General features: G+C 39.8%; 1 protein-coding gene across 2 annotated transcripts in view; it reads right to left on the bottom strand.

The window, feature by feature from the left end:
- Positions 1-25,471, bottom strand: part of CDH7 (cadherin 7) — a 124,882-nt gene extending 99,411 nt beyond the window's left edge. For both annotated transcript variants that reach the window (XM_036876771.2, XM_036876768.2), the window contains exons 1-2: positions 25,082-25,471; positions 13,807-14,212 (exon numbers count right to left, since the gene is read on the bottom strand). In XM_036876771.2, the coding sequence (XP_036732666.2) occupies positions 13,807-14,016 (210 nt within the window). In that variant the 5' untranslated portion in view covers positions 14,017-14,212; positions 25,082-25,471. The remainder of the gene's footprint in view (positions 1-13,806; positions 14,213-25,081) is intronic.
- Positions 25,472-25,887: the final 416 nt, after the last annotated feature.

Here is a 25,887-nt window from a genome sequence, read left to right as displayed (position 1 = left end):
AAAGAAAATTCGGGGGATGAAACATCAAGCATATTTGTACAACTCACTGTTTCTCTCCAGTGATCATAATCACTATGACAGGTAATCAATACAAATCAGCAAAATGATCAGGATGAAATTTCTCCCAATATAGAACTTATCTGTATGCACTAAAACCAGCAAAGGTTCAGTGATTGTCCTGCTATTTATCTAATGCTCTTATTTATCACGGAGAAGTACAGAAACTGCTGCAGATTCTGTGACTCTGTTTCAGTGAGTATTACGTATAGAGCTTGTCAAATAGACTAGAGAAAGGCCCACTATCATCATCTTAGTTTATCTCCTGTCTTTTGCACTTCAAAACACAACATCAGTAACTATGCAAAAACACAACTGGAATAGACTGATTTTTAAACATTTTTGTTTCTTCCATCACCAAATGTGTATAAACACAGACATGCATTAAAGAAGACAGCTTTTTAGGGGCGGAAGATGGCGGCGTGAATAGAGCAGCGGAAATCTCCTCCCAAAACAACATATATCTATGAAAATATAACAAAGACAACCCTTCCTGGAATAAAGACCAGAGGACACAGGACAACATCCAGACCACATCCGCACCTGAGAGAACCCAGCGCCTCGCGAAGGGGGTAAGATACAAGCCCCGGCCCCGCGGGAGCCGAGCGCCCCTCCCCCCAGCTCCCGGCGGGAGAAGAGCAGGCAGAGCGGGAGGGAGACGGAGCCCAGGACTGCCGAGCACCCAGCCCCAGCCATCCGGGCCAGAGTGCAGGGCCCTCGATACTGGGAAAACAGGACAGCAAGAACAGTGAGCGGGCACTGGAGGTCGGGTGTCGGAGGACATAAGAAAAGCGCGTGACCATTTTCTTTTTTTTTATTTGCTTTTTTGCTGTTTTGTTTTGGCGAGCGCTTTTTGGAAGTCTTAAAGGGATAGGGACCCCAATACTAGGGAAACAGGGCAGCAAGACCGGTGAGCAGATGCCCGAGGCTGGCACCAGAGAATAAAGAAAAACAAGCGACCACCCTTTTTTTTTAATTAAAAAAATTTTTTTTTTTTTTAATTTAAAATTTTTTTTTTTTTTTTTTTTCTTTTTTTTGGTGGTAGTTGTTCTGTTTTGGTGGGTGCTTTTTGGAAGTCTTAAAGGGGCAGGGCGGGACACTTAATCCAGAGGTAGGGAATCCGGGATCTCTGGGCACCCTAACCCCTGGGCTGCAGGGAGCAGGGAGGCCCCTTACGGAGATAAATAGCCTCCCAGCAGCTCCTGCTCCAACGCGACTCCACCATTTTGGAGCAGAGGCCAGAACCAGGCCACGCCCACAGCAACAGCAGAGATAAACTCCATAGCAGCCGGGCAGGAAGCAGAAGCCATGTCTGCGCGCAGCTGCCCAGCGCAAGCCACTAGAGGTCGCTGTTCTCCCAGGAGAGGAGGGCCACAAACCAACAAGAAGGGAAGTCCTTCCAGCTGTCACTCATCCCAGCTCTGCAAACTATTCCTAGCACCATGAAAAGGCAAAGCTACAGGCAGACAAAGATCACAGAGACAACACCAGAGAAGGAGACAGACCTAACCAGTCTTCCTGACAAAGAATTCAAAATAAGAATCATAAACATGCTGACAGAGATGCAGAGAAATACGCAGGAGAAATGGGATGAAGTCCGGAGGGAGATCACAGATGCCAGAAAGGAGATCGCAGAAATGAAACAAACTCTGGAAGGGTTTATAAGCAGAATGGATAGAATGCAAGAGGCCATTGATGGAACTGAAATCAGAGAACAGGAACACATAGAAGCTGACATAGAGAGAGACAAAAGGATCTCCAGGAATGAAACAATATTAAGAGAACTGTGTGACCAATCCAAAAGGAACAATATCCGTATTATAGGGGAACCAGAAGAAGAAGAGAGAGGAAAAGAGATGGAAAGTATCTTAGAAGAAATAATTGCTGAAAACTTCCCCACACTGGGGGAGGAAATAATCGAACAGACCACGGAAATACACAGAATCCCCAACAGAAAGGATCCAAGAAGGACAACACCAAGACACATAATAATTAAAATGGCAAAGATCAAGGACAAGGAAAGAGTGTTAAAGGCAGCTAGAGAGAAAAAGGTCACCTATAAAGGGTAACCCATCAGGCTAACATCAGATTTTTCAACACAAACCCTACAGGCCAGAAGAGAATGGCATGATATATTTAATACAATGAAACAGAAGGGCCTTGAACCAAGGATACTGTATCCAGCACGACTATCATTCAAATATGACGGTGGGATTAAACAATTCCCAGACAAACAAAAGCTGAGGGAATTTGCTTTCCACAAACCACCTCTACAGAACATCTTACAGGGACTGCTCTAGATGGGAGCACTCCTAGAAAGAGCACAGCACAAAACACCCAACATATGAAGAATCGAGGAGGAGGAACAAGAAGGGAGAGAAGAAAAGAATCTCCAGACAGTGTATATAAAGGCTCAATAAGCGAGCTAAGTTAGGCAGTAAGATACTAAAGAGGCTAACCTTGAACCTTTGGTAACCACGAATTTAAAGCCTGCAATGGCAATAAGTACATATCTTTCAATAGTCACCCTAAATGTTAATGGGTTGAATGCACCAATCAAAAGACACAGAGTAACAGAATGGATAAAAAAGCAAGACCCATCTATATGCTGCTTACAAGAAACTCACCTCAAACCCAAAGACATGTACAGACTAAAAGTCAAGGGATGGAAAAACATATTTCAGGCAAACAACAGTGAGAAGAAAGCAGGGGTTGCAGTACTAATATCAGACAAAATAGACTTCAAAACAAAAAAGTAACAAGAGATAGAGAAGGACACTACATAATGATAAAGGGCTCAGTCAAACAAGAGGATATAACCATTCTAAATATATATGCACCCAACACAGGAGCACCAGCATATGTGAAACAAATACTAACAGAACTAAAGGGGGATATAGACTGCAATGCATTCATTCTAGGAGACTTCAACACACCACTCACCCCAAAGGATAGATCCACTGGGCAGAAAATAAGTAAGGACACGGAAGCACTGAACAACACAGTAGAGCAGATGGACCTAATAGACATCTATAGAACTCTACATCCAAAAGCAACAGGATATACATTTTTCTCAAGTGCACATGGAACATTCTCCAGAATAGACCACATACTAGGCCACAAAAAGAGCCTCAGAAAATTCCAAAAGATTGAAATCCTACCAACCAACTTTTCAGACCACAAAGGCATAAAACTAGAAATAAACTGTACAAAGAAAGCAAAGAGGCTCACAAACAAATGGAGGCTTAACAACACGCTCCTAAATAATCAATGGATCAATGACCAAATCAAAATGGAGATCCAGCAATATATGGAAACAAATGACAACAACAACACTAAGCCCCAACTTCTGTGGGACACAGCAAAAGCAGTCTTAAGAGGAAAGTATATAGCAACCCAAGCATATTTAAAAAAGGAAGAGCAATCCCAAATGAATGGTCTAATGTCACAATTATCGAAATTGGAAAAAGAAGAACAGATGAGGCCTAAGGTCAGCAGAAGGAGGGACATAATAAAGATCAGAGAAGAAATAAATAAAATTGAGAAGAATGAAACAATAGCAAAAATCAATGAAACCAAGAGCTGGTTCTTCGAGAAAATAAACAAAATAGATAAGCCTCTAGCCAGACTTATTAAGAGGAAAAGAGAGTCAACACAAATCAACAGTATCAGAAACGAGAAAGGAAAAATTACGACGGACCCCACAGAAATACAAAGAATTATTAGAGAATACTATGAAAACCTACATGCTAACAAGCTGGGAAACCTAGAAGAAATGGACAACTTCCTAGAAAAATACAACCTTCCAAGATTGACCCAGGAAGAAACAGAAAATCTAAACAGACCATTTACCAGCAACGAAATTGAAGCAGTAATCAAAAAACTACCAAAGAACAAAACCCCCGGGCCAGATGGATTTACCTCGGAATTTTATCAGACATACAGGGAAGACATAATACCCATTCTCCTTAAAGTTTTCAAAAAAATAGAGGAGGAGGGGATACTCCCAAACTCATTCTATGAAGCTAACATCACCCTAATACCAAAACCAGGCAAAGACCCCACCAAAAAAGAAAACTACAGACCAATATCCCTGATGAACGTAGATGCAAAAATACTCAACAAAATATTAGCAAACCGAATTCAAAAATACATCAAAAGGATCATACACCATGACCAAGTGGGATTCATCCCAGGGATGCAAGGATGGTACAACATTCGAAAGTCCATCAACATCATCCACCACATCAACAAAAAGAAAGACAAAAACCACATGATCATCTCCATAGATGCTGAAAAAGCATTTGACAAAGTTCAACATCCATTCATGATAAAAACTCTCAGTAAAATGGGAATAGAGGGCAAGTACCTCAACATAATAAAGGCCATCTATGATAAACCCACAGCCAACATTATATTGAACAGCGAGAAGCTGAAAGCATTTCCTCTGAGATCGGGAACTAGACAGGGATGCCCACCCTCTCCACTGTTATTTAACATAGTACTGGAGGTCCTAGCCACGGCAATCAGACAAAACAAAGAAATACAAGGAATCCAGATTGGGAAAGAAGAAGTTAAACTATCACTATTTGCAGATGACATGATACTGTACATAAAAAACCCTAAAGACTCCACCCCAAAACTACTAGAACTGATATCGGAATACAGCAAAGTTGCAGGATACAAAATCAACACACAGAAATCTGTGGCTTTCCTATATACTAACAATGAACCAACAGAAAGAGAAATCAGGAAAACAACTCCATTCACAATTGCATCAAAAAAAATAAAATACCTAGAAATAAACCTAACCAAAGAAGTGAAAGACTTATACTCTGAAAACTACAAGTCACTCTTAAGAGAAATTAAAGGGGACACTAACAGATGGAAACTCATCCCATGGTCGTGGCTAGGAAGAATTAATATCGTCAAAATGGCCATCCTGCCCAAAGCAATATACAGATTTGATGCAATCCCTATGAAACTACCAGCAACATTCTTCAATGAACTGGAAGAAATAATTCAAAAATTCATATGGAAACACCAAAGACCCCGAATAGCCAAAGCAATCCTGAGAAAGAAGAATAAAGTAGGGGGCATCTCACTCCCCAACTTCAAGCTCTACTATAAAGCCATAGTAATCAAGACAATTTGGTACTGGCACAAGAGCAGAGCCACAGACCAATGGAACAGACTAGAGAATCCAGACATTAACCCAGACATATATGGTCAATTAATATTTGATAAAGGAGCCATGGACATACAATGGCGAAATGACAGTCTCTTCAACAGGTGGTGCTGGCAAAACTGGACAGCTACATGTAGGAGAATGAAACTGGACCATTGTCTAACCCCATATACAAAAGTAAACTCAAAATGGATCAAAGACCTGAATGTAAGTCACGAAACCATTAAACTCTTGGAAGAAAACATAGGCAAAAACCTCTTAGACATAAACATGAGTGACCTCTTCTTGAACATATCTCCCCGGGCAAGGAAAACAACAGCAAAAATGAATAAGTGGAACTATATTAAGCTGAAAAGCTTCTGTACAGCAAAAGACACCATCAATAGAACAAAAAGGATCCCTATAGTATGGGAGAATATATTTGAAAATGACACATCCGATAAAGGCTTGACGTCCAGAATATATAAAGAGCTCACACGCCTCAATAAACAAAAAACAAATAACCCAATTAAGAAATGGGTGGAGGAACTGAACAGACAGTTCTCCAAAAAAGAAATACAGATGGCCAACAGACACATGAAAAGATGCTCCACATCGCTAATTATCAGAGAAATGCAAATTAAAACTACAATGAGGTATCACCTCACACCAGTAAGGATGGCTGCCATCCAAAAGACAGAGAACAACAAATGTTGGCGAGGCTGTGGAGAAAGGGGAACCCTCCTACACTGCTGGTGGGAATGTAAGTTAGTTCAACCATTGTGGAAAGCAGTATGGAGGTACATCAAAATGCTCAAAACAGACTTACCATTTGACCTAGGAATTGCACTCCTAGGAATTTACCCTAAGAATGCAGCAATCAAGTATGAGAAAGATTAGTGCACCCCTATGTTTATCGCAGCACTATTTACAATAGCCAAGAATTGGAAGCAACCTAAATGTCCATTGATAGATGAATGGATAAAGAAGATGTGGTACATATACACAATGGAATACTACTCAGCCATAAGAAAAGGGCAAATCCAACCATTTGCAGCAACATGGATGGAGCTGGAGGGTATTTTGCTCAGTGAAACAAGCCAAGCAGAGAAAGAGAAATACCAAATGATTTCACTCATCTGTGGAATATAAGAACAAAGGAAAAACTGAAGGAACAAAACAGCAGCAGAATCACAGAACTCAAGAATGGATTAACAGGTACAAAAGGGAAAGGGACTGGGGAGGATGGGTGGATAGGGAGGGATAAGTGAGGGGAGAAGTAGGGGGGTATTAAGATTAGCATGCATGGGGGGGTGGGAGAAAAGGGAGGGCTGTATAACACAGAGAAGGCAAGTATTGATTCTACAACATTTTGCTATGCTGATGGACAGTGAATGTAAAGGGGTTTATAGGGGAGACCTGATATAGTGGAGAGCCTAGTAAACATAATATTCATCATGTAATTGTAGATTAGTGATACCAAAAAAAAAACAAAACAAAACAACAACAACAAAAAGGACTGTTCCTGTGTGGTAACCTCCAATGAGTTCTACACAAGGGTATAAAGGGCATATACAAGTGTAGGCAAAGGGTCTGTTTGTGTTTATACAGAGGATCAAAGCCTAATTGGGCTACCCTGAAAATGAACTAAGATACGATATGAAAGAGAACTTCCAACATCAGCACTCTCTGGAAGACTCATGCCAGAAGATGGTCATGAAGAAATCCCAACAAAGATCAACGCACTGCTACAGCTGTAGATGCACTCATCCCACCAGCTCCTGGACTTGCCATGGGAATGAAGGAGATATCTAAGCTGGCCTGTGCATACAGTGAAACAACAAATTTGACTGGATCTATACTGTTGGAACTCAACCAAGAATTAGGAGAAGTGCAAATTGTAGCGCTCCAAACTCTTACAACTACAGACTATTTACTGTTAAAAGAACATAAGGGATGTGAACATTCCCCAGGAATGGGTTGTTTTAATTTGTCTGATTTCTCTCAGACTGTTCAAGTCCAGTTGGACAATATCCACCATATCATAGATAAGTTTTCACAAATGCCTAAGGTGCCTAACTGGTTTTCTTGGTTTCACTGGAGATGGCTGGTAATTACAGATATGCTTTGGTTATGTAACTCTACTCCTATTATGTTAATGTGTGTGCGCAATTTAATTAGTAACTTAAAACCTATACATGCTGAAGTTACTCTACAAGAAGATATGTCAAAGAAATAATCAAATCTTCCCATGTTTTCTTCCGCCTGCTACTTTTATAGCTTTTCTTCTTCCTTCCTAATTACAACCCTTAAATAGAATTCGTGCCTCATATCAAATTTACCGAGTATCATAATTCTTCCAAGTGGTAAAGATACCTCAAGACAAATGCTGGGCATAGAAGCCACAAGGCATATATATGCAAAGAAATAAAAAGCTAACCATTTCAAACAATAAGGCTTCTCTCTCACTTACCAACTTAACATTTCCCTGTATGGCCCCGGAAGATGACTGCTTAGCCAGAGACGGGTAAGATTCCTCAAGGGAGGAACAACCTAAGACAGGCACAGTCACAGAGGGGTCATCAGGTGAGAAATTGGGGGTCAACAGAGGTGAGGCTTAGAACCTCACCCCCCCGTTCGTTCTGAGAGAAATCTTCTGCATACGTGGATGTTTTATTGCCCTTTTCTAGCTTGGACTAACACATAGTCTACAGGCACACACCTGATCATCTACATTTGCTCTCTTACAACACTAAACTATGTTTTCTACGTTTATCTTGTATCTTCCTACCACTTCAGCATTTTACTAAAAATAATAATAATAAAGAGAGAAATGTGGTATCCACATATAAATCAAGTATAAAAACCAAATGAGTATTCATATTTGAACTGTTTATAGTTCATAATGCATGAGCAAAACCGAAAGTTTCTGTGATGACTGCCCTTGTACTGTTCACCATGTAACTTATTCATTATGTAAGAATTTGTTCTCCATGTAAGAACTTGTTCGTTATGCCTCAGAAGATTGGAGACTGACGAAAATTAGGCTTGGGGTGGATTAATGATTGTGCATTGAGCATTGACTCCCCTATACAGAATTTTATTGTCGTTAACAACCATTTGATCAATAAATATGAGAGATGCCCTCACAAAAAAAAAAAAAAAAAAAAAAGACAGACTTCCAATGGTAAAATAAATAAGTAACCGGGATATAATGTATAGCATAAGGAATATAGTCAAGATATTGTAACAGCTTGGTAGGGGGATAGCTGGAACCTAGAATTATGTATATAAATGTTTTATCACTGTGTTGTACACTTGAAACTAATGTAATGTAATACTGTGCGTCAACTACCCTTTAATAAAAATAATTATCTAAAAAAAAAAAGAAGACAGCTTTTTTTTAATGATTTTGATCAACACAGATAATCAGAAATTTTACAGGAAATCTAGATGATCTAGTTTGGTTATAATTAGATTCACAACTATAAGCTCCCTCCCCTACAACTTCTAGCTGTGTAGTCCTACCTGATAATGCCTTTGGTAATTACAACCTTCATTTCTACCCTAAGATAACTTTGAAAAGAAAATGAGCCATATTAAACTGAATTAATGGTAGGTTTTGGCATTTTAGTGGCAAAATCTGACTGACCTTTTTTATTTTAATTATGGTTTAAAGGAAGCAAAGACTTTGAATTGTTGATTTTATGTGGAGAAAATGCATTTGATAATTTATAGTTATTCTGAGTATTATAAGGAACCAAAAATAACTGCCAAAATGTATTTTGAGAAATTTGAACTTATTTGCATCCCACAGAGCTGATTCATGTCCAAATTCTTTTTGAAGCCACCAGGAGTTCCACATTTCCAAGAGAAGGTAACAAGAAGATAAGAACAAGGGTCTTCACAATTCACTCTGCTTATAAAGATATTATGAAAATGGGTTTTTTTATATATATGAAAAACAAACTCTATTTCCTTTCTTCTAAGATTGGAGCCAACTTTAAGCAATCTATGTATTTAGAGAAAACTTCTACAGTTTTTTTTCTTCCAAAGTCTATAAGATATAAATTTTACCATGATAAGTTGGCTCTTCCCTAAGTAATTAATATTTGGGATTCACCATATTTTCTTTTCTGTGTCTAAGTTTTCCAATTAAGAAATTTAAATTTTAACTCAATTTTTTAACATAACCTATTTTCACGATGAAAAGTTCTTTTCTGGAGCAGTGAACATACTTTAGTTATCAGGAGGCAGAGACTCTCTTGGTGAGAGATGCTGCTAAGGTAAAAGTAAATGCATCGAAAATGCTCACCAACACTGTCTAGCAAGCTGAAATTTAAAGCAGAGCGAATCCCCACACTGCATTTCTACGTATTTTATTTCAACTTGGCCAAGAGGTATAAATTCTCCCTGAATGAGTAGGAAAGAAAGGGGAGTAGCAGAAAAGGCAAGAATGATGTTAAGAGCTAGAGAAGCAGACTGTGGAAGAGTGTGAAGCACATGATTCAGTGAAAGTAATGGCCTGGAGCGCAGCAACCGGCTGGCAGCCCATTACGGGAGGAGAGATAAAAGACACTTAATACCTGGGACACAGGCTGGCTGGTTTTGTAGACGAATTTTTTTGTCACATGGTTAGGGGACGTTAAGTGAGAACTGCCAAGGTGAGGAAAGGACTAGACGACTAGCCAAGTGCTGTGTGTGCCTTGAAGCGACTGGAAACCACTACTTCCTGTGTGTTTCAAATGGCCAGTTCAGGGTGATAGAAAGTCACAGGGGGAAAGAAAGGATTCTGCATTTCATTCTCCCTGTAAATGGACAAGAAAGCAGGCACAGTGATAATTAAGTAATACTCTTAGGGAAAGGCACACTGTTATTCTTTAAAACGGAACTCCATGCAGCATGGCAGCTACAGCTAATAATACTGTTTTGCCCATTTGAAAGTTGCCAAGAGACATCTTAGAAGTTCCCATCACAAGAAAAAATGTTATGTGTGGTGACAGATGTTAACTACCTATCATGGTGCTCATTGTACAATACATACAAACAGCAAATCATTAAGTTGTACACCTGAAACTAAGAGAATGCTATATGTCAATTACACCTCAACAAAAAAAGAACTTCCTTAAATATATATATTTAGATTCAGCAGTTTATCAGCTCCCATCACGAGAATATCATGGAATGTGAATGATAAAGGTTAGATTCTAACACAGCCTATAAGTCTGTGCTCTTGCAGGTCTCTTGGGAGGGCTCTAGAATCACTCCTGGCCCCTGAGGTAGACTGTTCTACTTTGACCTTGAATTACCATGTTAAACAAACCCAGTGAATTACACAGGCCAGCCTGTGACCTTATTATTCACAATGTCTTAATGCCCAAATTTTATTTACTGTACATGTAACTGATCTTGTTGGCCACCAGCCATTAATAATAAGGTCTCCAAATTCAAAGGTCTAAAAAATATTATAGACATGATTTCTCTGACATTTGTAATCTCTGTGTTTAAAGACAGAATCATCTACCTACTAACCGTATTTCTTCCAGTCTAATCATACACATATATAAAAAATAAGCTGTATTTCTAAGCATATCCATCACAAACCATTCCTCTAACTAATTGCAATAAGTTTAAATACTGCTTAGTACATAAAATAATGCCTACTTTCATCTGAAGGATCTCAAATATAGCATTAACCATAAAACACAATAGATTATCCATAACTCACTTCATGTATAATTAATATGCAGCAAAGTAGTTGAATATAATGCTTATATGAACTTCATGTGTTGCAAATACTTTTATCTCATTTATTCTCAGTAAGAGAATTGAATTGTAGATATCATCACTCTCATTTTATATTACTCCCATTTTAGAGATAAGGAAGCTAAACTTTAGTAATATTAGGCAACTTAACCAAAGTCTATCACATAGTAGGCATAGGAAGATTCAGCAATAAAACTCAATTTGATATATACTGTACTTATCCATCATGTGATCAAATTAAGCTATTAATTTTATCAAGATGAGCATTTGTATTTTCCAAATTACCAAAATAGCTAGATTTTGTGAGGAAGATCAAGAATGTGGTCATCTAATCAGTACAGGTCAAATATGTGTCTGTGAAAAATAATGATTAGGTTCCTTCTTCTCATGATTTTCTGCCTGTCCATTCTTCCACATCTTCATCGATAATTTTTTGTTCTGTTCTGTAAAAACTTCTGCTCATGGCCATTATCTCAACTAAAAAAAATATATATATATATATTCTATATAATGAAGTGATCAAAAGTGTACTGAGGTCACAAGTTATTCTTACAAGTCTGCTTCTTCAGACCACCAACTTAAAAAGAATCGTTTCATCTTTTCATATACATAATCTAAAGTCCACCAATTCTCTGCTACTTTTTCTTAAGCAAATATAGATGGCTCCCTGCTGCTTTTCATTTATCTCTTTTGTCTTTAAATTCTCTCTCCACCTCAAATTATTTTACTGCCCTTTTTCTGTCTTTTAGCCAATCAAGAGGTTTGGGGTTGTTTTAAATACATGTATTTCCATCCTGAACCTTTTACCATGAACAGCAATCCTGAACTGCCAATACACGGCATGCAAGAGCTAAACACAAACTCGTTTCCTGTCACATAAGTGATTGTATCTGATTAACTTAAAGGGAAGCACGGAATATTTCTTGTTACCTAATCAAGGAGCCACAAAATTTCTCTAAGAAAAATAATAACAGCATCGCCCAGTAGCTTCATGTGCATTTGGAATTTAAATAACCTAGAGACATGCATTTTCATAATTTTAAATTGACTTACAGGGATTATTTCCATACAAGCATTCTGAGTGATTATGTGAAGGTTATAATTTAAAATAAGTGTGTCTTAAAATTTTAAATTATGTTTATTTCAAAATGTCAACCTCACCCAGGCAACTGATTTAAAACCAAATTAATGGGAATATTTTAGCTGCCTTAGGAAAATTTTACATTCACACAATGTGATTTCACCTAATAACTACTTATTCCTTAGGAGTTGAATATTATAGACCCATCTACTGAAAAAGTTTGACTGAACTGTTAAATGTTCACTAAAAATGAATGAAATTAAAAGCAAGACTCTTAGTCAATAACAGTGCATAATGGTTATTGCTTACTTTCTTTACAAGAAAACAAGATTGTGAGATTTAGTAAATGTACTAAACGTACTATATGGTGGTGCTATTGATAAACATGGCATGGCTCTAAATAAAATATATATGCACACAAACACTTGTATACTCACATATCCTTTCTTAGAGAAGAAAAACACTGTGACTGGGCTAAAAAAAAATCCCAATCCACTTTCCTCTGAACCTTTAATTTATTCAGGTGTCTCTGTGTGCAATACAGTATCAGTCAGTATTTTTAAAATACTAGCATTAAAGGAAAGTAATAATAAATATAATAAAGACGACCTTGACTTATGTAGATACCCATCAACCAAAATAGACTGTTCACTGTTAACCAATGTGTGTTCAAAAGAAGCAAAACCCATGGAGTAAACAGCAAATATTCTTCCTCAGTCACTCAGAGCTGAAAATTCACCCATAAATTCATCAGTTTGCTGTCCTTCTTTTTCTCATAAAACTGCCTTCCTTTTCTCATAAACTGATGCATAAAACTGACCAAGGGAAGGGTAGAAATGCAGATGTATAGATTTCTTGCCAGTGCCCACTGCTTAGAAAACTATCCCCAGCACTAAACACCAACAAGAGAAATTCAGGAAATGTGTATAACTATGGAAATAACCAAGCCTGCAGTAGCCCAGAGACTGGGAACATGATATGAGGATAGTAGGGGTAAGGCCACGCTCCCCTGAAGTGCCCTGCAGGTCAGAAGGTGCTCGAATGGAAATCCTCTACCCAAATATTCAGACAAAAGTTGTGAAAAAAGCCTCAGTTTGGCTACCACTTGGCCACCAAACAAATGGACCGCAAATGGCACACGCTAATGTCACATCTGACTTGGCTCACATTCACTTTGAACCACAAGGAAAACTTAAAAAGCAAATTTTAAAAAATGATCCAACAAACAAGACTGCCATGGAGAAGAGTGGGTTTGAATTGCTCCTAATTCAGAGACAACAGGCTCAGTAATTTCACTTGGTACTTTTTAAACTACAAGTATTGGAAAGAGATATGTAAGCACAGAGTGAGTACAGGCATCAATTACACAGTACCCCCAAAGAGAAGCTGAAAAAAGTCAACTGGCTAGAAGCACCCACTACTCCTCACTTATTAATGAATATCCCTGTTGTAATTTTGGAAATAACACTTTAACTAGTGTGGCCACAACCACAGTAAGCCAGGATCTGCAGACTCATCTATTTCCAAGAATAAAGCATCACTCCCCGAGTTACAGTCTCACAGTATGGATAATACCTGGACTGCAATTTCAGAGTGGCTAAACGCCAAAACCTTCATAAACCATTTCAGGGAGTTAACTGTGTTTTCCATCCCTGAAGCAAACACAGCAATTCTCCATCCAATCACAGACATTCATGATAATCATTCATCAACTTCAAAAGGCCAAAAGCCCTACCTTTCCTACATAGAGAGGGTCTGAACCCATGTACTCCTCCAGCACAAAGAACTGATTCCACACCCAGCTGCGCTTGGTCCGGGACCTCCCTGATTGGAAGTAGGGCTTTGATCTGGATCTTGAGAGTTCTGCTTGACTCATCCCAGAAAAACACAGGAAAAGAGCTATCAGCTGCAGGAAATGGCAGAACTCCACTTTGCCCAACTTCATCTTTTTTTTTTCTTTCTTTTTCCTGTGTAAGAAAAAAACCTTGACAAGAGAAAAGGCACAGTTCCAGTCGGCTCAGTAGCTCTTGCCTCCAGCAGGGTGTCAGCTGTGAGTCCAGAGACAATAATGTGTAGAGTGTTCGACTGGAAGCGGTCAGCACTGCTGAATAACCTTCCCCAAAGAATGGTGGAAAAGGGACCTATCAGAACAAAGAGAAGAGCTAGGGTCAGACACCAAAACACACCATAACTTTTAATCAACATTTACTAGAATAGTGGTTTTCCCAAGACAGCACTATTTGTGTAATCATTAAAATATTAATCACAAACTTAGAAATTTATCATAGGTGTTGCCATACATACTTATAAATGACATAAATACTGCAGATGCTGAATCACCCTTATTTCATAAAACAACCTTAAAAATTCGTGTTCCTTCTAGGACATTCTACTGGGGTATATGGTTTAACACAAATGGACCAACATCAGTTAAAAAATCATTTTAATGCCAGCCTTCATTATTTTTTTTCGTTTATGTCACAGTCATTCATTGGCATTAGAATATGAAAGCAAAACAGCTCCAAGCAGGGATTTAACCAAATGGGAAGGACATATGCTGGTTTAAATCTCGTCTGTGAAACTAAAGAGGAATAAATAAGTATGAGGTGAATCAAAACCGGTTGATTGATTCTGAGTCACAGAACACCAGCTGTTTTGATGTGTTCTCATTTGATTGTGATCAGCTGAAAAGCTCAGTAGTTTCCAGTTTCCACTCTTCAAACTTACTGTCACATATGCTGTGTGGTAGGTTATTCTATTGCACTGCAGTTATATGCTATGCCACAGATATTTACCGAACATCTTGAAGCACAGCTTGCGCACAGTAGGGCCTTTGTCCCCTAAATAGTTATGGGATTAAACCATATTGATCATCCATAGAGGAGAGAAAACTCAACTGTACTTATGAGCCCCATTCATCGTCAGCATGTGCCCAGGACCTACTTTCCTAGAAGCACGGAAAAAAAACTTATTCTAATGTCTACTTATTTTGGATACAGGATCCTGATTATGAAAGAGATATACTATCAGGTATAAACAAATATCCAAACACACCCCAAAGCACAGAGGAATGAGAATTTATGATGAAATGCTCACTTAAATCAAATTATGAATTTGACTACCTATCAATAAATTAACAATAGGAAAATTAAGGCAAAGGATTCACACTTGCTTATTTTTTTTTTAAGGCAGAAGTGAAAATACAATTACAGAAACACGAAACCAAAAGATAGCTCCCCAAAGGCGAAATACGCCATCTTAACAAGCTTTTCCAGCTCTCTACCTGTCTCTTATGTAATAGGAGTGTCTGTTACTCATTAGATGATTTCTGACAGCCAAACTGCTAGGGAAAATGCCTTTATATAGAAGGTGAAATTTACTGAAATGTTAAAATAGTCCACACAACTGCAAGACACAGTTTGCATCAGCTTTAAGCTCTACCGACATGAACATATTCGTGTTAACATCTATAAAGTTTTGAAATACAAAGTTTGGAATCCCCAAAGGGCATTCCAGGGTGACACATCACATCAAGCTGATGTATATACATCAATGTACAGCTAATGGATGTACGCTGACAATCACCAGAAGACGGTAAACTATTATTGGAGCATATTAATGGCAGTCTTACATCAATCACATTTTCCCCGAATCCAGATCTCTCTTCTAAGGATCAAAGATGAAGTTGGTCCATTTAGAAATCATGCTAGTAGGGCTACACATAGAATTATAAACACCAAGGCACTTGGGGTCATGGATTGATATTCCACTGTAGGTCCCTGAATTACACTGAAAGCTCATTGGAGTGAGGTTTGGGATAACCCATCTAAGACAGTCTCTCTGTACTTAAAGAAGACAAGTAGATGTGTAGAACTGGTGCATGAGGGGAGTAGCCTGGAGTAGCACAAGCCAGGAATCCTGCCCAGGCACTGGGAGTGAGTAGTCTTTAGTAAGCCAGCCGTCAACATGGCCGGGGCGTGTCCTGCAGCTCCTTCATGCTAGCGGCAAACCAGGTTGCTGGGCACAGGAGGGTGGAAAGTTGTGGGGACATGCCTGGGACTGGCATGTGGAATGGTGGCCAGAGAACATTTCCAGGGTGGCCACTCTCCTTTCCCAAGACAAACCGAATTTCCTCCTAAAAACGATGACATCAATATTTTGGTCAGCAGGACTATTTTTTTTAAGTGGACATAGTTAAATTACTTTATTTAGGCTACTTTATGGATTAAGTGAATCTGGTAATATTGCTCCCAGTGTGAAGTTAGATCCAATTTCTAGAAAACTCAGGAGGAAATAAACTTCTGGAATTTAAAATTTGGGGAGTTATTAAAAACGATATAGTGGTAAAGACTGTGGGCATTTGCATTATGTAAAGATTCAAACTTTGAGTCTGTCATGTCTTAGCCAGGCAATTTTGGACAAGTTAAATTCTAAGAAGTCCCAAAGATGAAGCCTCTCACTTACAAAACGAAAATGATAATAATTGCATCTACTTCATAGGATTAAATAAGCCAATAATGAAAAGCTAAGGATGGCACCTGATACAGCTAAAAGCATTAAAAATATAACTGTTGGATTATTATCATGATGATATTTTTCAGTTCAGTACTAATGTTAAAATTAATGTTACTTTGTGATTTTAGTTTTCATTTTAATGTTATCTGTGGGAAACTGTTTTAGACAACTGTTACACTGAATGAAAACATTCTTGATAGTTCAGTCAGTGCCAGAGAACTATATGGATCATAAACCAAAAATTCTGGATGGATACAAAGGCACCAAAGTGCCTTCTTTAAAAATGAATATAGTATTTTCTTTCCTAAAGAGATGTCTTCTGTAATATCTGTAAGTCAAAGACTGGTATCAGAATTGGAGAAAACTGAGTTCACTCAGGACGTTCTCTTGTAAGGAAGAAAAGAAACATAATCTGGACGAGGAACAGGATCTCTAGGGTATTTGTTCTAGAACCTCCCCTATTTGCTGTGTGACCTTGGATCCCTCTGGGATTTCATTTTCCACATTTGCAAAACGATGGAGCTAAACTAAATTATCTGGTAAAGTCTGTTTTTTTTTTTACAGGTCTTAACTTTTCTGCTTTTGACAATTATATAGGATTGATTTTGTTGGCTTTTTTTCTTAGCTGTGAAAAAGTGCACATTGTTAATAATTAAAGGGTAGAAAGATTTAAGTCATAGGAATGTAAAAGGAGCATTTGGCATGTTTATGAAATTTAGCATGCATTTTAACAGAAGAAGGGTAAATCACTGTTCTTGCCTCTCAAAGACTGTTTCTCCTCCATACAAGGTGCTGGAGTTATTAAACTAGCTAGAATATAAAAAAGAAGTGAGTTACAGAACATGCTATGGATTACAGTCATTAAGAAAACATTTGTGAAGGAAAGCTAATGGAGACTTCTGTACTTTCCAACTTAAATCAAGGGCTTAAAATCAGCTAATATTAGAAACCTTTATGAAGAGAGATGTCTACCTTGTCTTTGTATCATTATGTCTGAACAGAAGTAGGCACTTAATTGACATTCAGCAAATATTCACTGTATTTTTTTTCATTATGACCAACCTCATTTTTTAATATGGAAAATTAACCATATAAGTCGATATATAAACTCCTTGGTAACTCTACATGTTTAGGAGTCACAATCACTTTGAAAACAATCCAACTAGCTCTTCAAAGTATCTGTGGTATTTGCTGGGCTCTTTGGCCAAAGTTTCTTTACCTTTCTTGAAGGTCTACAAAGAGTACACAAGTAGACTTTCACTGGCTTTGTGTTCATTATTGGATGATAAAGTTCTCTTTTATGAGGCACACAGATGCCTTTGCAATACCCTTTGTGGGTGCACTTGTGAAATCAGAAAATCACGTGGGAATGATTGTGATCTGAGTAGGAGTTTGTAACGAGTTCATCAATATTTTTGGTAGTCCCTAACTCTGCCCAGAGTACATGTCCAACACAGCAAGGGGAGGGTCTGCTCACAGCCAGGTGGCCCCTTTACCAGACTTCCCCCCAATCCTTCCTTTCAACCAGATATGGTCTTCAAGGTGACAACCAGTATAGCTGTACAAACTAATTCACTGTCTTGAGTTGGAATATCAGGAAAGAAACGAAGGGCCTTGAAGCATTATGAACTTGAACTTGAGATTCTCTCCTGCATAACCTTTCCAATCAGCCTTCCTGTTTTCACACACACATCAACATGTAGCAAGGGGCCACAATAACATCTTTTACGTAAAAATGAACTTGAGCATACAACCAGTCACATTGCTGACTTTTTTCACCATGGATTAAATATTGCCTCCCAAATCTGTACCCCAATGCAAAAAAAAACAAAAAAACTGCACCCTTTCTCCTTAGATCCATATTATCTTCTCCCTTTCTTCTACCTCCTCTCCTATCCGAGTTTCCTGTGGACATGTGAACAAGGGGAAAGTCACATCAGAAACAAGCAGAGACTTCTGTACCCAAGCTGGGCCATCGTGTCTTCTGTGGGAAAGCTTAGGAGAGTGACCTTCTGGAGGTCTGGAGAGCTCACCTGTTCACTGTTACTAGCTGTATAGCACAGGAAAGACGGTACAGGAAAAACATGATGTATTGCTACATGGTTAGGTAAGTTCTACAGATACGTGTCCACTCCTGGACAGTGACAGGTGTGTAGTATTGTAACTGAGGAAAAAAACAATAGGAATAGGTTATATCTGAGAACTAAATAGGGGCCAGCCACAGGTGTTTGAAAAGAGGAGGGGTGATGGCTACCGGACTAATCATCTAAAATTTAAAGATTACCTGAGGAAGATTTATTTAGTTTTCTGTTCTGATATTTTAAAGCTAAAACTTTTCAAATTTATAATACATATTTTTTTAATTTTGCCAAACTATATATACATAGAAATCACCACATATAATACTGTGAACAACACAACACATCTTAATCAAAAGAATATAAAATGAAACCTCTCAAAGGAAATTTTAAGTGGATTAAATTAAAATGGGGAAAAAAGGGGGTGGAATCAGTCAAGCGGTATTACTGAATCAACATCATTTATTAAAGTGAACTGAAATCACTTTATCATGCTCCCTTTTTTGTTCCAATTATTTTTGTTCAACTAAGTGGCAAAGAATTATTTCCAAGTAGATAGTTTATTATTCATTTAACCTTAATAGCCAATATTATTTTACCCAAACGAATTCATTATTATAAAATTTTCTTGGATTTTCTGCTCCACTTAACATCTGAAACCACTTTTAAAAATCAAATAAAGTGACTAGTACGCTCTTAATCAAATGTTTTGTTCATACCAAAAAACACTAACAATCCCTTAATAACAAAAAATGTTTTCTATGCATCGGCATACCAATTTTTCATCAGCAGAACCATAAATCTTCCAGAGCCTGTTCCATCGAAATTAAAGACAAAATGCTAAAAACATGATGGGGAGCATAAAATGTACCATATCCAGACATTCACATTAATACATGACCACAAGAACAGTTTTAAATATATGCCTAATTCCCAATTTATATATGCTAAACTGTTTTAAAAGGTACACAGTACTATATGCCTTCTACAAGTAACTTGAGCTATAACATAGGACTCCTAATTATTTTAAAATGAAATATATTATGATTTTAGGTTTTGTGGCACTTAAACTGGAAAGCGTTCTTTGCAATCCAGTATAAATAACCAATGGCTTATCTCAGTTATAGGCTTTATACCATCACAGTTTCTCTAAATTACAGGCAAGGAACAGATGCTCATGTTCTCTGTGTCTGGAGTTGCATCAGACAAACAGGTCTTCTGAAACTGTTTTGAAATATACTTACTGTAACCACACTAACTTGCAGGTTATTATTCACTGGTAATTTAAAAGACTTGAAGCAGTCATGCCTCTCTTTTAAAAATGGGTACCATTCACAATTATGTGGAATATGATAGTCCCTAAATAAATTCCGTAATTTGCATCTCCTAGAAAAACAATGGTAAGAATGACATTTGTGCACTGTTACTGTACTTGATAGAAAATAATCCATGAGAATCCAAAAAAGCCCATAATGGATGAAGGCCAAGTGTCTCCAGAATCTACCTGATGGTCCCCGAGATGTTTTGCTGGCCAATCTGTTAAACATAGGTACAAGAAATCACAGTTGTAACAATAACAAAAATGGAAACAAAAATCCTGCTGTCGGCCTACCAGGAGAAAACTCATTTCCAAGACGGCTTTAAAGTTGAACTACATTTAGACAAGTAACATGTTTTTAATGGATCCTCATGAAGGATGAACAATATACATGCTTAAAAGTGGAAATAATGTCACTTCACAGCAGTGCTTCCAGAGCACTAGGGAAATAACTGCTAATAGTTTAAGAACAACCTTCCAGTTACTACTTCTTTTGTCTAGTCTGGCAAAAGCAGTTTGTTCCTTCCTTGGATATTCCTTGGCCATTTAATGGCATTCATTAAAGTCAAGGAAGATCTTGCCCCGATTCACCCATGTCTTCTTCAAAGACCTTCATTTACCCTTGTTTTCTCATGACAGGAGCTGCCTGTCACTGCGGAGGTCCTCACTGTGACTTATTTCTCTACACATACTATTCTGCCTCATACAAATGATAATACTTGTTCATTACTACTTTTATTTATTTTTAAATAAATCCACTTGATACAATTGGAGAAATGCAAAAGGGGGAAAAGATATGTTCTAATCTCCCATTCATGAAAAAACAGGTGTTATAAGACCACGACAGAGAGAAAGTAATCCAGGACAAGGAGCATTTCAAGAGCTGTGGCCACACTTCATCTCCAACCACTACATACAAACAGAGCTCTCAAGGACAGTGTCTGGGGGCTAGATAGGATGTTACTTCTGTGCTGAAGAAGGCAATTGTGTGGTTCTCCTAAAAGGTTCATGTTGAAATAAATAAAAACATAAAGAAGTCCCCAAACCCACTGTTCCCGATGTTTGAAGAGTCAAAGAACCACAGAACTGGCACAGACATTAGAGAAAACTAAGACTGTCTTTTCTTTCCTAAGAGCAAAAGTGAAATCTATAGAACCCCAGTGAAATGCCCACGGTCACACACCTAGTTACTAATGGGACTAGGAATGATTGAATGCAATGGATAATTTTAAGTGTTTGATAAATATTTCTCATTCTGAATGAAGATCTTTTTCATGTGTTATCCTTGGAATGTATCATCTTCTCCAAAAGCCAAGAAAAGTACATTTGATCTTACTCAAATTTTTATATGACCATGAGTTTGAATTTTCAAAGTAGAGGATCATCAGGATTTCCATCCAGAAGGGTCAGGAGTGCAGACTAAGAGTAAGAGGGTGAAGAACAATCTGTTGTTTAGGACTGTATGTTTACACATTACCAAGAAAATGGTGAGGAGTATCCACCTTTAAAATTGCCTTCTTCCCGGTGATCAAAACAACCCTGGTGATCAAAATATAACTTCTATTGCTCTGTGACTGTACAGGAATTAACTATTTCCACTGGAATGTGAACAGTTCACTGAGTGTTTCAGAAGTAGGGTACCAACTCAGGAAAATATCTCAGGAAGTAAGACTACAAATGTCTGATTATTTGGTTGTTACTACAAATCCTGTGTTTTGAAATGACTGCTCCTAACATGCATTACAATCACTCTAGATTTAATATTGCCATCTTTAGCTTCCATTGTAGAACTATACTATCACTTGTTTCAACTGTAAACCATTTAAAGTTTAACATGAAGTTCAGTCATTTTAATATTGATGCAAAAGCCCTCTCCTTTTGTACTTAAAAAGTATAATTTTTTACATTTTAATTAGTGAGGCTGGAAACACTATGTGATATGTGACTTCTCACATAAAGAAACTGTGATCAAACCCATTAGCTCCCTGGGCCAGATAACATTACAACCACAGACCACAATCTCCTACCGTTAACTGGCCTAAATATTCAGGCAGGGGCCCTAGAAATGAATCACATAGCCTGTCGTGTGCATCTGGTTATCATACATGGAATAAAAACTTCTGTAAGTGGATTACAGAGGCAATTTCAACTAAACACAAATAACCTCTGTCATGGGTGAAAGGAATGAAAAAGAGGGACAATAATTTATAATTAACTAGAAGAAGCCTATGTAAATTAAAAGGGAAAAGTGACAAAGCACAGTCCTTCTGAGGCACTTACGTACATAAGAAAATGGTAAAATTATGCTTAAAGGGATTTTTCTTTTATACTTTCACAACATAGCTCAGCTGTATCAATTTTAGTATTTAATTTACCCTTGCATTTACATTGAGCCGGTTATGATTACATAACTTCAATAAAAGACATGTTTCAGTAAATGCAGCACAACAGCTGAAAAGAAATTCTACCAATGAAAATGAATATATGGACTGCACAGTCAGTATTCATATGTCTGCATATTCATTTGCACTGATAATTTGTCAATGAGGAGTCTTGCAGAACGACAAGAGGGGGTGTTTGCCCGGGTATCTTTCTGCAGAAGCAGCAAATCCCCAGAGGAGGCACTCGAGTATCGCTGGTTACAGCGTGATCTGCTTGTCAGAGGCTGAGATGGTCACACACGGGACTCTGATCACATGTCTTCTTCCCTTGTCCTCAGCTCCCCTTTTCCACCCCATTTAGAAGCAACTTATCCTTTCATGCCAAGGAGAAAAGCTTCTATCACAGTCCCTTTGCAATCAGCCAACGCCTGCTACTTATTTTAGAAGTTTCTGAAATTCCCAATTTAAGCTGAGGCTTTGAAGCCTTGCAAACAAGTGATAAACATTTTGTGTGTGTGTGAGAACCCCGTGATGCGACACAAACTACTAATGCAACAAATGCAAAACCTTACTAAGTCCAGAAAGGCTGGAATCTCTCAGGCATAACTATTCACGACACTGAACAATGTATGGGTTCAGTACTTTATGAGAGATTTCTAAAAGATCTGACAAAGAATAACTTGACACAAAGATGTATTCACGTGCTCATGTCAGTAACCACTCAGAAGTTTGCATCAGTTTTGCCATAAAAAAAAAAAAACTAAAATGCTGAATGATAGGGAGACCAGCAAAGAAATCATACCCAAGGAGACACAGTGGGTTAATTTTTAGATCTAGGAAGGCTGAACAGTGGCCAACTCGGTACACTCTCCACCCTCTCTTCTTCATTGGACACTAAAAACTAGAGTCAATTCAAGGGTAAACTGCAATAATATAGATGCTTCACAATTTCCCTTTTACAAAAAAGGGAAAAGCTCTGTGCTATTAAATCAATAAAAGTAGACTTAAGAGTTGAGTGTGTCAGCTGATAGCACAATTCTAATGACCTACTGCAGCCCTTAATTACAATAATATCTCAAGTGTTATATGTGCACAATATAACACTTTTTATTAAAGCTGCAAACCTGAATAGCAGGATGATGGTCTGCACTACTGATTACTGTTTTCCTTATTTTTCTTTCCACAGACACACTTTCAGCTAGCTTTACCAGATACGACCATTAACACTGGATGCTACCTAATTGCTTCTGCCACTCCACTCCATTTCAAGCACTAACATATGACTCCACAAAGTTGACAGTTTGACTACCTGCCTTAGTTCTTTTGCATCATAATGTCATACTACTCTAAACAGTCTTAAAAATGAAGAAAAGGATTCTTAATGCATTTCCCCTTTACACAGAGTAAGAACAACAACAAAAAAAGAACTTGGGTAAACATAACCCGTTCTTTGGGAAAGAGGTAATTTTTGGTGAATTATTGACAGCTTCCTCTGTAATTACTTTCTTCCTTGTCTAGTTTTTCCCCCTACCAATTTGTCTTTACAGACTCACTTATAATTACTCAGATGTCGCTGGCAGTGTATCAGTGCAAACCGTTCCTTTAAAATAAAAAGGCTGCTACTCCCTCTAAACTCTTTATAATGTATAATTTTACACTGTTAACCTGGTTTTTAAGATGCATACTTGTCACTTAGCATGAGCCATATATTCACACGTTACTTACTCAGGTTTCTATTTCTTTCCCTATAAAGTTCTGTTTATCAACTTCTGTACGAAAAATGATCTAAACGCCTGTCTGGTTTACAGTAATTAGGAAAGGCGAGTCCTACTTAAAGATATCTTACTTTATAAATGATCTAATGAAGAGAAAATATTTCTTGCAAAATAAAAGGCGCTTTAAAGTCTATTCATGGTCTAATTTGCAGATCTCCAAAGCCCTGAGACACCCAATCTTTGATGGTTTCTTCACAGGTCCCCATTTGCCCTTTGCTGGGTAAATTCAGTGCCAATCTTTACTTACCTGAACTGAATCTAAGAAATCCGTAAGGTGAACGATCTAGAACGTGAAGCCAGGACAAACAATAGGTCCTTTCTCATTAATCCAAGCTGGAGGGCTGACTACCGGGCAACTAGCCGCGTACCAGGTGCGCGCACGGAGAAGTCCCCCGTGCATTCGAGACGCAGGGCGCCCTTTTCCCAGCTCACGCCTAAGGGACAGCCATCGAAGGGACGCAGGACGCCGAGCAGAGGCAAGCCCCGCAGAGGCACGTAGCCGCAGAATCCTAACACAGGGAGCAGCAGAGCACCCCTCTGTGAGTTCCACCTTCACGCAAGGTGGAGGACCCGAGCGCTACGGTTAACAGGACCTCTTCCCACGCAGGCACACCCACCTTGTGGGCTCAGACCGCAAAACCCGGCAGCCCCGCCGGCGCCGATCTGGCCCCGTCCATCGCGGGGCACCAGGGGGCCTGCATGGGGTCCCCTGAGGACAGCGGTCCAGAGTGCGGAGCCGCCGGATCTGCCCGCATCCCGCACTCACCAGCTCGCGTCGCCCCTGGCGTCGGGCAGCCCCGGCTGTCGGGGCCGAGCGCCCGCGGCGGGGTGAGCGCGTGTCCCGCCTGGCGGCCGCGGCGCAGGAACTTGCAGGCGCCCCGGGAACTCCTGCCCGGCGGTGCCCTCCCCGGCCCTCCACTGCCCGGGCCGCGCGCGCACTCACCCTGGGCCTCGCTGCCCTCGCGGCGGCGTTCCGCGCCCGCCTCCCGGGCGTTCGCATCCGAGAGGGCGCGCGCTCAGCGGCCGGGCGCCAGCGGGCGCTCCGCGACCCAGGGCGCACAGCCCAGCGCGCGGGGCGGACCGGCGGCACCCGCCGCGGGCTCCTGCTCCGACCGCGGCCCCTCCGCGGGGCCCGGCGCCCCCGCCCGCTCCGAGGTGCCCCGCCGGCTCTCCCGGGCGGCTCGGACGCCGGCACCGGCGCGAGCGGGAGCGCGCGTGCGGAGAGAGGGCGAGAGGGCGAGCGCGGGCAGCAGAGGGCTGCGGGCGCGGCGTGCGAGCCCGGCCGGGGGCCCGCGCCTAGGGCACCTCGCGGAGCCCCAGCGAGGGCGGCTGGAGAGGCAGCCGCTGCCGCCCGCCGCCCGCGCGCACACACGCGCGCGCTCCCCCGCGCCCCGCGCCCCCGCCCTCCCGACACCTCCGCGCCGCCCGCGTCCTGCGCGGGGAGACCGGCGGGGCGGGGGGGGCGCGGACGGTGGGAGGGGCCGCAGCCCGTCCGTCTCGCCGCCAGGTGTTTGCATCCGTAAGAGCCGAGCGGGAGGAGTTCGGAGAATTTTTTCAAGCGCCCTCCGCTCCCACCCCGACCGGTCCTGGATGCCGTGATCAGTTGAGCTCCTGAGGTACGGAGTCAAAGTCATAAAACTATGCAGAACTTACAGTTTTCCTGCGTGATAGTTTTGTCCTTTCAATCTCCTCGGACTGCCCTAGTTCTACTTTCTACTTGCAGAAAATTTCTTCCCCTACTGAGCTTTC

Source organism: Manis pentadactyla, chromosome 6 (assembly GCF_030020395.1).
Source record: "Manis pentadactyla isolate mManPen7 chromosome 6, mManPen7.hap1, whole genome shotgun sequence".
Lineage (NCBI taxonomy): Eukaryota > Metazoa > Chordata > Mammalia > Pholidota > Manidae > Manis > Manis pentadactyla.
Note: the sequence above shows the minus strand (reverse complement) of the source record. Positions and strands in the feature narration are given on the sequence as shown.